Source organism: Schistocerca cancellata, chromosome 7, assembly GCF_023864275.1.
Source record: "Schistocerca cancellata isolate TAMUIC-IGC-003103 chromosome 7, iqSchCanc2.1, whole genome shotgun sequence".
Lineage (NCBI taxonomy): Eukaryota > Metazoa > Arthropoda > Insecta > Orthoptera > Acrididae > Schistocerca > Schistocerca cancellata.
Genome location: NC_064632.1, coordinates 315,904,732 through 315,917,093, shown reverse-complemented (window position 1 = coordinate 315,917,093; position 12,362 = coordinate 315,904,732). Strand labels below are relative to the sequence as shown.

Below are 12,362 nucleotides of genomic sequence, written 5' to 3'. Positions count from 1 at the left end.
CCAGTTCAGAGGGTTGTGGCCCCACAGCGTTAACTGGGGCATACAATGCTGAGGAAGGAAGCAGTGCCAGCAAATCAGGACAAGGACATACATGTCTAGCATACTGCCACAGCCATCTGTAGCTGATACACTGCTGTCTGACCAAGTGTCTCCAGGGGTACCAGTTCATTGTGTTGTAGCACTTCAATTATTTCAGTGCAAAACTGGATAGAGATGTTTAAACTTGCAGCTGAGTTTTCCTTGGCACCACTGGCCAGCACCATCACTTGAACACCCCACCACATCAACACTCCACCACCTCAACATCCCTCCGCCATGACGATGCTACCCAGTCTGGGTTCATACAGTCCCTACTTTGTTCGCAAGAGATGTCACATGTGCAACATTTTGAAGGTAGTTCGAATATTATCTGGAAGAGGCACTAACACAGCTTAACACTAAACTGAGTTCACTGGTTTAGACTAATATTGAAGTTTTAGCCCAACCCAATACCTAATTCAATAACATCAACTATGAGCAACACTACACACAGTATAGTTATTGTTAGGTTGGCAGTGTTAGGGGACAAAGCACTAGTGGCACAAATTGTCCCAACTTTTGAAGACTTCTATTGGTTCAAAACTCAGGAGATAAGAGCTAACAAAGTTTTCTGGTTGGGAGGGAGGGGGGACCAAACAACAAGGTCTTCAGTCACTCAATCGAAAAGCGATACATCTGAAAGTCAAGACATTCACCGATAACGTTTTCTGATCTAGTCAGGAGGTTCATAACAGTAAAAGCAAGAAGGTTAATTAAAATAATGGACATCTTTTGTAGTCAATGATAAAAGCAAGATGAAGGAGATAGGGGAGTAAGCAGGTGAGCTTCTCTGGGGCTCTGAATGCAAAAGGAAATGTCCCACACACAGCTGTTCCACCCCTGATGCATTATAGTCAAGAGCACCCACTATACAACAATGTATGAACCTGTAATAGACAATGGGGTGCGGCAGAAAGGAGATAAATCAAATCTAAACACTTAGAACAGAGTAAAAAAGGGCAGAAAGAGTACCCTGGTCAAGGAGGTAGTATCAGTGGTTCCCCGGACCTAGTAGACAGACCCCCCCCCCCATCCCAAATCACTCTGGTTCTGCTCCAAAAATAGATTAAAAGCTTATAATTGAGACAGAAACCACTCCATGGAGAAAACTGAGAACCAGTTCAACCATCTATGAATTGTCCATCAATATTAGAGGCAATGATTCCAGAAGTCCATACTTAAATCATTGAGGTCCAAAAGGAGGGGGCATTCCACCAAGATATGAGTTATTGTCTGTATGACTCCTCAACCACAATGTGTGGATGGTGTGTTACACAAAAGAAAACTAAAAGTTATCCCGGTATGAATGATGCAGAGACAACAGATGACTGGATTCCTTATGGGAGAAGTGGGAGGAAGAGCACCATGCTGCTGTAGTCTCCTTTATCGTGTGGAGTTTATCAGATGGGGCAGTAGCCCACCAGATATAGCTCCATTTCTGAGTGATTGGAGATCTCATGTGGACCCACAGATCTGTACCTGGGGTCAGCAAATAGAGTGAGGAGCAACTAAGGGCTCCTCTAACCAAACAGTTGGCCAATTCATTCTCTAGGATAAACCCATGATTTGGGACCAAGACAATACAACTTACCGGGCAGCACGACAAAGGTCAGCAAGGAAGTCATGAATATCAGAGACCAAAGGGCAGCAAGAACAACATCAGTTGAAAGCCTGAAGACTGCTCATAGAGTCAGTACATATTTATTGTGTATATGGGGACAAGAATAAGAAATTCCTGGATTTCCCAGTTAAAAATACACCTTTTCCCAAGTGTAAATACGCTGGGTGAAAGTAAATTTTTTGTGTTAAGTGACAACATACTTCCCATAGGAGCCTTAGAACTCATGAATCCTTTGAATGGTAAAGGTTTCATACACTGGCACAAAACTTCTCGGAACTTTGGGGGATGAAACTCAGGAAAAATAATGAGTTTTGGAAAGATCTTTGATGCACGGCAACATATACACTGCAGTTTCCGTATTATGAAAGTATAAATACAAATTCCACCAAATACAGCACGATAGTTTCCAAAGCACTGATGTCAAGAGTGCATTCCACAATGTGCTTTTGTCAGTCAATCATAGCTCATGTCACATAATCTCACCAGCCAATGACTGCAGATATCAGAGCGTAGGACACATGATGTACTCAGTCAATAAAAATATCACTGTTAAGTAATGCCAACACATAAATATGAAAACTTAATGGTATAAATTAATATACATAAATTATAGCTATGAGGAAAGTTAAGCATTCTCGTACAAGATTGGTTGTCAAACATTTTTTGATGCCCCCTCGAGGCAATATGCTAAGAGCACATCTCAAATTGCAGCAGCTGAATATTTCTAACAAGCAAAATTTCACTGTTGTGCACTGAACATTTTGTGAGTTATCTGACTGAATACCTGTTCAAAAAAGACTGCAACAAGGTGTTGGGGTTTAGAAAAAACGTCGTTGGATTAACGTTTCCAACCTGAGCAAATGGCCAGTTATGGATTGTCCTTTGTGGAAACCACATTGATAGGGGCAGAAAACACTCTGAGATTGCAGAACCCAGCACAATCTGCAGGCAAAAATCCTTTCAAGCAGCCTACGGAGTACATTGTTCACATTGAATGACTGGTAACAATCTAAATATATTGGGTTCTTGCCTTGTTTAAGGATTGGGACAACTAAACTATCTTACCACTGCGAGGGGATGACACTTTTGAGCCAAAGATGGTTAAAGACCCTTGTTTTTGGGAAACATTCAGGTGTTGGATGATCTGATTGTGAATCGAATCAGGGCCTAGACCTGTGTCGTGGGACGAGGCAAGTGCCTGGAATAGTTCCCACTTAGTGTAGGGTTCATTATAGGATTAAGCCTGGTAGGGCGTGAAACTTAAGGGACGTCTTCAACTTGTTGCTTCTGTTGTAAAAAAGGTAGCTGGATAGGGAGACACTGATGCTGTCGAAAAGTGCGTCACAAGGTGTTCTGCAAGAATTGATGAATCGGTACAAAGTAGACCACGCTCTAGGACAAGACCTGGAACAGTTGTTGGCCATTGGTGGCCTGTAAGATTACGGAGCTTGGTCCACACCCGCCGTTCCAACAGATGAGACATAGTCCTCCCAGCATTCCTTCTTACTGGTTTTTATTAAATAGTGAGTCTTGACACGAAGTTGCTTAAAAGTGGTAAGTCTGGTCTTCAAAGGATGGCATTTGAATCACTGCAGGGCTCAACAGTGATCCTGAGTAGGTACTGTAATGTCTTTGGTCCATCATGGCACCGGCTGATAGTGTGGGGGAGGGAGGTGGTCATGGGGTGTGGGAAGGGGGGAGGCGGGACCTGTAGAAAGGGAAACAGCAGTTCCAATGGCGTGGATGATCACATTTCAGACCTCATCAATATAATCTGACAAAGAAGTGGTGAATGTAACAGCAGAAGCATACAAAGGCCAGCTGGCTCTGTGAAGTGCCCAACATTGTAGACTGTCTGTCTGGCAGTGGCAAGGAAACTAAAGGATCACTGGAATGTGGTCACTGTCACAAAAGTTATCATGTGGTGACCAACTTAGCGAAGCCACAATATAAGGGGAAGAGAGATATAGATCAACAGCTGAAAAGCTGGGCAGCACTGAAGTGTACAAGTGAACCACCACAGATCATGGTCTGTGACAAGCTTGTCGATTAGAAGACCTTACCAGACGAAAGGGTACTCCCCCCCCCCCCCCCCCCACAGAGGGTGGTGTGCGAAAGTCACGAAGCAGAAGAATATGGGCGAAAGTTGATTTAAGGGGTCATTTCAACATAAATAGGTACCTGTCTGGAACTAGGTAAACATTGTAAATGGTAACTGCCGAGGCTCAAAGGGAAATCCATTCACTGATGACATCTACAGGAAGCAAAGTATAGACTCCTTCAGATGCCCTCTCAGCACCAGCATGGTTTCAACAGTATGCATGATAGCTACGGAGCATTGGAGAATGATCACCAGTGAAGTGTGTTTCTTGGAGAGCAATGTAAACAGCAGAAGAAGAGGAAAAACGACATTGCAGTTTCAGCAGGTGACAGTAGTACCCATCACAGTTCCACTGAATGATCACTTGACACGTGGCCAGGTTTAGCATGAAGGGGCCATATGAGTCGGTCATGCCACAGGATCACTGCTTGTCATCAGTGGAGACTAACCTCCTCCGGAAGGACATTCCCTTCAAAGGCTAACACAAAGGCACCTGTATCCGTACGATTAGCCTTGGATCCTTTTTGTACACGTCTCAGAAAATATACACCTCACTGCTGGAAATTAGTCTTGAGCTCATCATCTGTTTGAAGCATAAGATATCTGTGGCAGATGATTCCTTGGACAATATTCACAGTTTTGTGTGGGGAAGAAGGTCACGGGTATGTCACCTAGACAGAGACATGTCAGAAGAGCTGTAGATTGGGCAGCAGAGGAAGTTTTATTTAAAATGAGCCATTTCACATTTTCTTCAGTCTCAACTTCCCCGAACTTTTCTTCAATCTTTCCAACAAAAAAATAATGGTTTTGTTGTAGTCAAAATACACTTATCCGTCCAAGTACATATTACGTACTGAGTGAATAGTTCCACTCCCAGATATCCAACTTCTCCGTCTTCCCACAAATAGCCCAGGAAGGAAACATTGTACAATAGTGTCTCTCTGCATCATAATAATCTTTTCCATATGAAGAGGCTGCTGGGACCTTCCGGCCACCAGTGGAAGAAAATTTAATTGACTTTATGTGTGAATCTTCTGCCATGGTAGCACACTGTCCAAACTTGGGCTCTCCCCACAGGTGCCATACAGCCACAGCAATGGTTATCTGGTCAGTAACCTTTTGCCTGGAGTCCCTGAACCTTGGCCATGGGAGACCAATAATGCAATCCCTGCATAGTCAGAGGGCTACCACTATGCATGTACTTGACACCCCCGCCACCCCTCCCCCTCACACACACATAATGGCGTGACTACCGAGCTAGGTTTTGGGTGCAGTACTTTCACAAGAAAGGACGGGTGCAAAGAGAGAAAGACCCCAAGAGACTGAATATATGCTGCACTGGGTGACATTCCATTCACAGTCTGCACATCTGTAAAATTTGCATGTTAATGTAATTTATTAGACACAGCTCTTCCATTTTCGTAAGTGTCTACAGTAGAGTTTCACAGCGTGTGTCAATAGTTGTTTGTTCATTTATTTTGAAAGCTAACAATCACTCTTTGGCATTAGTCAATCAGGCATCAGCTGCCAGCCAAGACAGAGCAGCAACAGGGAAGTAACCAATTTTGTGACATTTTACAAGTTCCTAGCCAGGAGCAAATTATTTAGCCTCACCGTGTACTGTTAGTTTAGTTTCTGAATCTCTGCATATTAATATAATTTATTAGACATAGTTCTTGCATTTTCATCAGGACTACAGTAAAGTTCCACAATTCATGTTGATAGTCCTTTGTCTGCGTAGTGTAGTTTTACACTGTCTTTAGTATGGATAGGAACTGTGATTTCTGGGTGTGGATGCAAGCCAAGTTGGTAACACTTCACTCTCAGCTCCATGCTGTATTGGCTCCAGTTACACAGCTTGAGGCTATAGTGGATGGGCGTCACTGTTGTGGGCCAGCCATGGGGATCCAGTGGTTGTCCAACATGAGCCACAAGCACCAATGGCCAGCCCTGTTGCTGCTCACACTTAAGCTGACCCTTCACCCATTGTCGAGTAAGATGTCATTCCAGGGCATGGTAGGCTGCAAAATACTTCCCAGAGGGTCGAATGTAAGGTCTCTCCAGTCAGTCTGACAAACAGGTTCCAGATACTGTCTGTAGCTGACACTGTCCCTCTGCCAGATGCAGTTATCTGCCCTCTTTCAGAGAAAAACTTTCAGCCCACAAGATCCGGGCAATCACAGAGGGTGGGATTCTTGGTAGTTGGGAGCTCCAATGTTAAGCGCATTATGCAGCAGCTTAGGGACATGGCAGCCAAGGAGAGGAAGAAAGCCAATGTCCGCTTTGTGTGCATACTGGGTAGAGCCATTCTAGACATGGAACAGGTCCCTTCATATGAAATGAAGAGCACAGGGAGCAGCCAACTGCAGATAGTGGCTCAAGTTGGTGCCAATGACGTGTATAATTTTGGATCAGAAGAGATTCTCTCTGGTTTCGGGAGGCTGTCAGAAATGGTAAAGGCTGCCAGTCTTGCTTGCGAGGTGAAAGCTGAGCTCATTTACGGCATTGTTGACAGGACCAACTGTGGACCTCTGGTACAGAGGTGAGTGGAGGGACTGAACCAGAGGCTCAGATGGTTCTGCAACAGTGTAGGCTGCAGATTCCTCTATATGTGTCATTAGGGTAGTGGGGTTTCAGGTTCTGCTAAATAGGTCAGGAATCCATTACAAGCAGGAGGTGGCTACTCATGTAGTGGGGGCTGTGAGGTGTGGACTGGGCAGTTTTTTAGGTTAGAGGGTCTCAAGCAAACACAAAAAGGGCTTCAGTTTCAAAAGGTGCTGGTGGCTAAAGCTCAAGTTCAGCCGAAATTTCTGCGAAGGACCTAATGTGTTCAGAAAGGACAGATGAAATACAGTTGACGGTGGCACGTTTGTTGGTGTAAGAAGTAGTTTTTCTTGTAACAAAATTGAAGTAGATAATTCCTGTGAGTTAATATGGGTTGAGATCATTCTTGACACCCGGAATGAAATAATAACTGTATCTTTTTACCAACCTCCCAAATCAGACAATACAACTGCTAAAAGGTTAAAAGAAAACTTGAGTCTAATTTCAAACATGTACCTGAATAACACAATTACAGTTGGCGGTGACTTCAATTTACCCTTGATACGTTGGTGAAAATATATGTTTAAATTTGGACGAATGCGTAACGTCATCTGAAACTGTGGTAAACACCTTGTCTGAAAATTATTTCGAGCAAGTAGATCACGAGTCTGCCTGAACAGTAAATGTTTGTGAAAACACACTAGACTGCTTAGTGAACACAGGACTGTGGTAGTGAGACTGAATAGTTAAACTCCAAAATCTTCCAAATATGAACGAAAAATATATCTATTCCAAAAAGCAGATACAAATTCTGCTTGATGTCTCCCTGAGAGACAATTTCCAGTCCTCCCAAATTAATACTGAAAGTGTAGACCAGATGTGGCTTGAATTCAAAGTAGTAGTATTGACAGCAATTGAGAGATTTATACCAAATAAATTAAAAAAGGGTGGAGCTGATCACCCATGGTACAGAAAAAAGTCAGAACACTGTTGCAGAAATGACAAAAAAAGTGTGCCAAATTTAATCAAACACAAATTACCCAAGATTATCGATCTCTTACAGGACCTCGGAATTTAGCTCGGACATCTATGTGAACGAAACCTCGTCTCAAAACCTGGCAGAACATCCAAAGAGATTCTGGGAAAAGTATGCTAGCAGCAAGATACAATCAATGCCTTCTCTGCGTGGCAGCAGTGAAAATACTATTGATGACAGTGCTGCTAAAGCACAGTTATTAACAGTCTTCCAAAATTCCTTCACCAAAAAAGACAAAGTAAACATTCCAGAAATCGAATCAAGAACAGCTGCCAACATGAGTAACATAGAAGTAGGTTCCCTCATAGTAGTAAAGCAACTTAAATCATTTAATAAAATCAAGTCTTCTGGTCCGGACTGTATACCAATTAGGCTCCTTTCAGAGTATGCTGATACAATAGCTCACTTGACAAAATATCCATACCCAAAGACTGGACAGATGCACTGGTCACACTAATATTCAAGAAAGGTAATATGAGCAATCCACTAAATTACACGCCTATACCATTAACATTAATACACAGCAGGACCTGGGAACATTATTGTGTTCGAACATTATTAATTACCTCAAAGAGAATGGTGTACTAACACACACAGTCAACATGGAGTTAAAAACATCATTCTTGTGGAACACAACTAGCTCTTTACTCATATGAAGTTCTGAGTGTTATTATAAGCGATTTCAAATTGATTTGGTATTTCTAGATTTCCAGAAGACTTTTGACATTGTACCTCACAAGCAGGTTGAATAAAAGTTTACTGCTTAATATTGGTAAACACTACTTGAATGCCAACACCTTGCCCGTGTAAATACTGTTTTGCGCACTTTTACTTCACCCCTCTGTGATCGATGGATCGGCAGATTTCATGCCACTCCGAAATGTTTACACTCGTTGCCAACATTAGTACGGTGCACTGTAACAATAAGCGGTCATTGAGAATATAGTATTGAGCCATAAGCAGTTGTTGTGCTTAGTGATTGTTACCATTAATTACAAAAGGGAGCGAAGACGCTGTACCTGGTCCTTGTAGTGACTTGCTACCAACTTCCGTGTCACTTCTGTGATGCATTAACCTATTACATGTTCATTCATTTTATAAGCTGTAGACTGGCTGCTTTGGGAAAAGGAGGCAGGGCTTGTCTCAGCAGCCAATGTGCCATGAGCCCACCACAAGCTTCTGCTCCCAGCATCATCCCCTCAGGGGACACACAAAAATGCGCTATCGGTGTATCTCAGGTACGCGTTTTTTGTTTCTTCACTGCCCTCCATTAACCTTGTTTCATTAAGTTAATGGACGGAAATATTTCGAAAGTAGAGGCACCACCACAGCTTTTGTTTAGCACTGTCAACTTCACTCCTTTTGTGCCAGTGAGCATAATACTAAATAGAGCTCACTGGTTCAGACTAATACAGAAGTCACCCCATTACATATAGATTCAATCTTCTATCAGTGCAGCTCCTACTCCCCCCCCCCCCCCTCCATTTCCCCAGCCCATCTCTGACCACCTCCCTCTCCTATGTGTGTCCAGCTTCTCCTCCACCCTTCTATCTCCATGTTATTGATCCTCATCCCCATCCGCCTCCATAGCGTTACCACCTACCATGCACGGTGCCCGGGTTCGATTCCCGGCAGGGGACCGGGTGTTGCATGTCCTTCATCATCATTTTCATTATCATTGACTCATAAGTCGCCGAAGCGGCGTCAACTAAAAAGGACTTGCAATGCGGCGCCCAAACTTCCCCGAATGGGGCCTCCCGGCTAACAATGCCAAATGATCATTCCATTTCCTCCTCATCCCCACAGGAGGCTGGTGGTTCTTACTGCACAGTATTTTTTCCCTGATCGCAACTAATGTGTGAATCAGATTTTGTTGATATCGTTCCAGCTGTTTAGCATGAGCTTTTCACCCGTGGCTTTGCCCATGTATGAACACACGAAATGTATTCCACATATATTTCATATGTATTTGTAGACGTATTTCATCTGAAACTCTGGCGAATTTCGGACTGTAGTTTAATTTTCATGCAGTTCAATGTTTATCAATGTTTAAGATGTTGCAACTCCTGAACTACGAGTCATATAATGATATAATTTTGCTGGTACATTCAGCTGTAAATACTCTCTGTAAAATATGTCACGAATACAATTAGTCGTTAAAAAGTAATAAATTAAAATGTCATGTTTCATGCAGTACTTTTACTGCATTAACAGTGGAAATTTAATAAGCTATAAACTTCTTTCATCATTTTGCGTAGGATGTCAGTGAGAAAAGTTTCGCAAAGGTTTCAAATTATGTATAAAGTTTGTTGCAAGTCAAGTTCTCTCATTCTCAAATAACAGATTTCTAAAGTAAGGGTATATGCGTGTCGTGAGTTATGATGCTTTATCACTCCACCTCTGCTGCTTCGATAGGTAGGTGGTTCTTACCCCTTGTAAAGAGACACCCCCGTCTAGCATTACTTTTCCTTAACATAAGTAGTCGATACCAGAAATATTTTGGAATTTTGAACAGGTTAATATTATCTCAGGTGTTTTTCTACAAAATTTCATATGAATTTGTACATGTGTTTTATTTCAAGCTAAAATCTATAAAAATAAATTATTTTCCTTTTTTACAATCAATACGTACTAGCTCTGAATGTACAGTTGAACTTCTTTTTAGAAATATTTGAAATTATGAAATATTTGGCACACTTGAAATTTCTCTTATTAATTATTCAATCTGATATCATTTATTATGCTTATTTCTGCATTCATTAATAAAATAATATATAAATTAATAGAAGTTAATCTGTCAAGAAAATTTGCAAACTTTTTGAATATTGTTATTAATGCAAACTGAAGTAGTAGTGTGCATGTCTCTGATGTGACCAGATGTGTTTTTATATTTTGGAAGAACAATGTAATTTCGGCTTTGTTAATGTGAAAATTCGAAAGACAGTGTGACACAGAAAAATGTGAGAGAATAAAACATTCATGGAAACAAAAATAAAGTGCAGGCATTCTTCAGAGTTAACTATTTCAATTGGAACCATGAGATCCTAAAATATGAACATTTCAGGTTCAAGTCTCAGCCCCTAGATGTGAAGAACTGGAGCTAACTACACGAAAAGAAGATACGTAAAAAGCTTATTGTAAATCTTACTCCTCTCATATTTTTGAAGAAGAGGCTTTACCACCAAAAACAGAAGTGACAACAACAACAAATTGTGGGAGGAGGAGATTACACCCTACAGCAATTCTTTCCAGACAGTAAGTGATAAGTGTGCTAAGTCTGGTTTAAATTGGCCCAGTGGTTTAGGAGGAGGTGTAGAACAAACATTCATACTTAAATTTTTTATAATGTGTACAGATAATGCATAAGTGCACCAGAATTAGAATTCTAGAGCATTTGAAGGGACCAGTAAAAAAATGTCATAAACAGTGGTAAAACATTAATTCCAAGTACATAGAAGGGAGGTTATACCGGGTTATATTTTGCTGGCGTGTCGTATTGCATATAAGTCAGAATTGCTATAACACAATAAAAACAGTTACAGCCAAAAGCAGAAAAGTCATCATTTAAATAAATTACAGTCTTTGGACTTGCATTACAAGAAGTTAATTTTATATGTTGTTTATGTGCATATCAACACCTCAGCTATACAATACAGTGAGCTGTTACCCTTTCTCCTTCCATTTCTTAAATAATAATAATAATAATAATAATAATAATAATAATGGCAAACGTTGCTTACTGGAGTCAAGAAGGAACCAATCCTGCTGATGGTTTCTGTGTCACCAGCTTCTGCCAACTTGTTCAGAAAAAATCTGAAAATATGTGGTACAGGATGAGTTCCAGCTTCTAGTAAATCAAATACCATTTTACTTGCTTCACTTTGCCTCCCTGCCTTCACAAGTTTTTCTATTAACTTGGATATATTCATTGTGGTTATTTTTGGACCAGCTTCATTTTCTGCCCTGTAAGAGGTCAATTACGTATTATTATCTTCATACAATGAGTACTTTTTTTATTTAAATTACTTAAAGATAAAATCAATACGTAAAATCAGGAAAAGACAATCTCATGCCGCCTGACGTGTGGTGGATTGAAACACGTAACAGGAAATAGTATTCACACTGGCTTTAAAGCTCTTGCTCTTCTTCTAGCAACAGTGTACACACACACACACACACACACACACACACACACACACACACACAACTTTCTCACACGACTGCAGTCTCAGACAACTGAAACCACACTGCAAGCAGCAGCACCAGTGCATGATGGAAAGGATTAGTATGGTGGGGGCAGCAGATATTGAAGGGCTGCAGTTTAGACGGTGGGCAGGGGTGAGGTGAGGGGGATACAAGTAGCAGAAAGGAGAGAGATAAGAAGTATAAAGACTGGGTGTGGTAATGAAATTACAGCTGTGTAGAGCTGGATGGGTGATGACAGAGACTAATGAAGGTTGAGGCCAGGAGAGTTACGGGAACATAGGATGTATTGCAGGGAAAGTTCCCAACTGTGCATTTCAAAAAAGCTGGTGTTGGTGGGAAGAATCTGTATGGCACATGATGTGAAACAGTCACTTAGATGAAGGATATATTTAGCAGCGTGTTCAGCAACAGGATGGTCCACTTGTTTCTTGGCCACAGTTTGTTGGTAGTCATTCATGCGGACAGACAGCTTGTTGGTTGCAGCTTAGCTTGTAAATCACATGATTTGTTCCACAGGTAGCCCTGCCTTTGATGGATTAGGTGATGTTAGTGAGCGGACTGGAGTAGGTGGTGGTAGGAGGATGTATGGGACAGGTCTTGCATCTAGGTCTATTACAGGGGTATGAGACATGAGGTAAGGGATTGGGAGCAGGGGTTGTGTAAGGATGGAAGAGTATATTGTGTAGGTTTGGTGGACGGTGGAATACAACTGTAGGAGGGGTGGGAATGATAGTGGGTAGGACATTTCTCATTTCAGGGCACAATGAGAAGTAATC

The 12,362-nt window shown here is 41.6% G+C and overlaps 1 protein-coding gene across 1 annotated transcript in view; it reads right to left on the bottom strand.

The window, feature by feature from the left end:
• Positions 1 to 12,362, bottom strand: part of LOC126092748 (leucine-rich PPR motif-containing protein, mitochondrial-like) — a 245,182-nt gene that overhangs the window by 19,779 nt on the left and 213,041 nt on the right. The window contains 1 exon segment of the mRNA XM_049908474.1: positions 11,121 to 11,343. Within this exon segment, the coding sequence (XP_049764431.1) occupies positions 11,121 to 11,343 (223 nt within the window).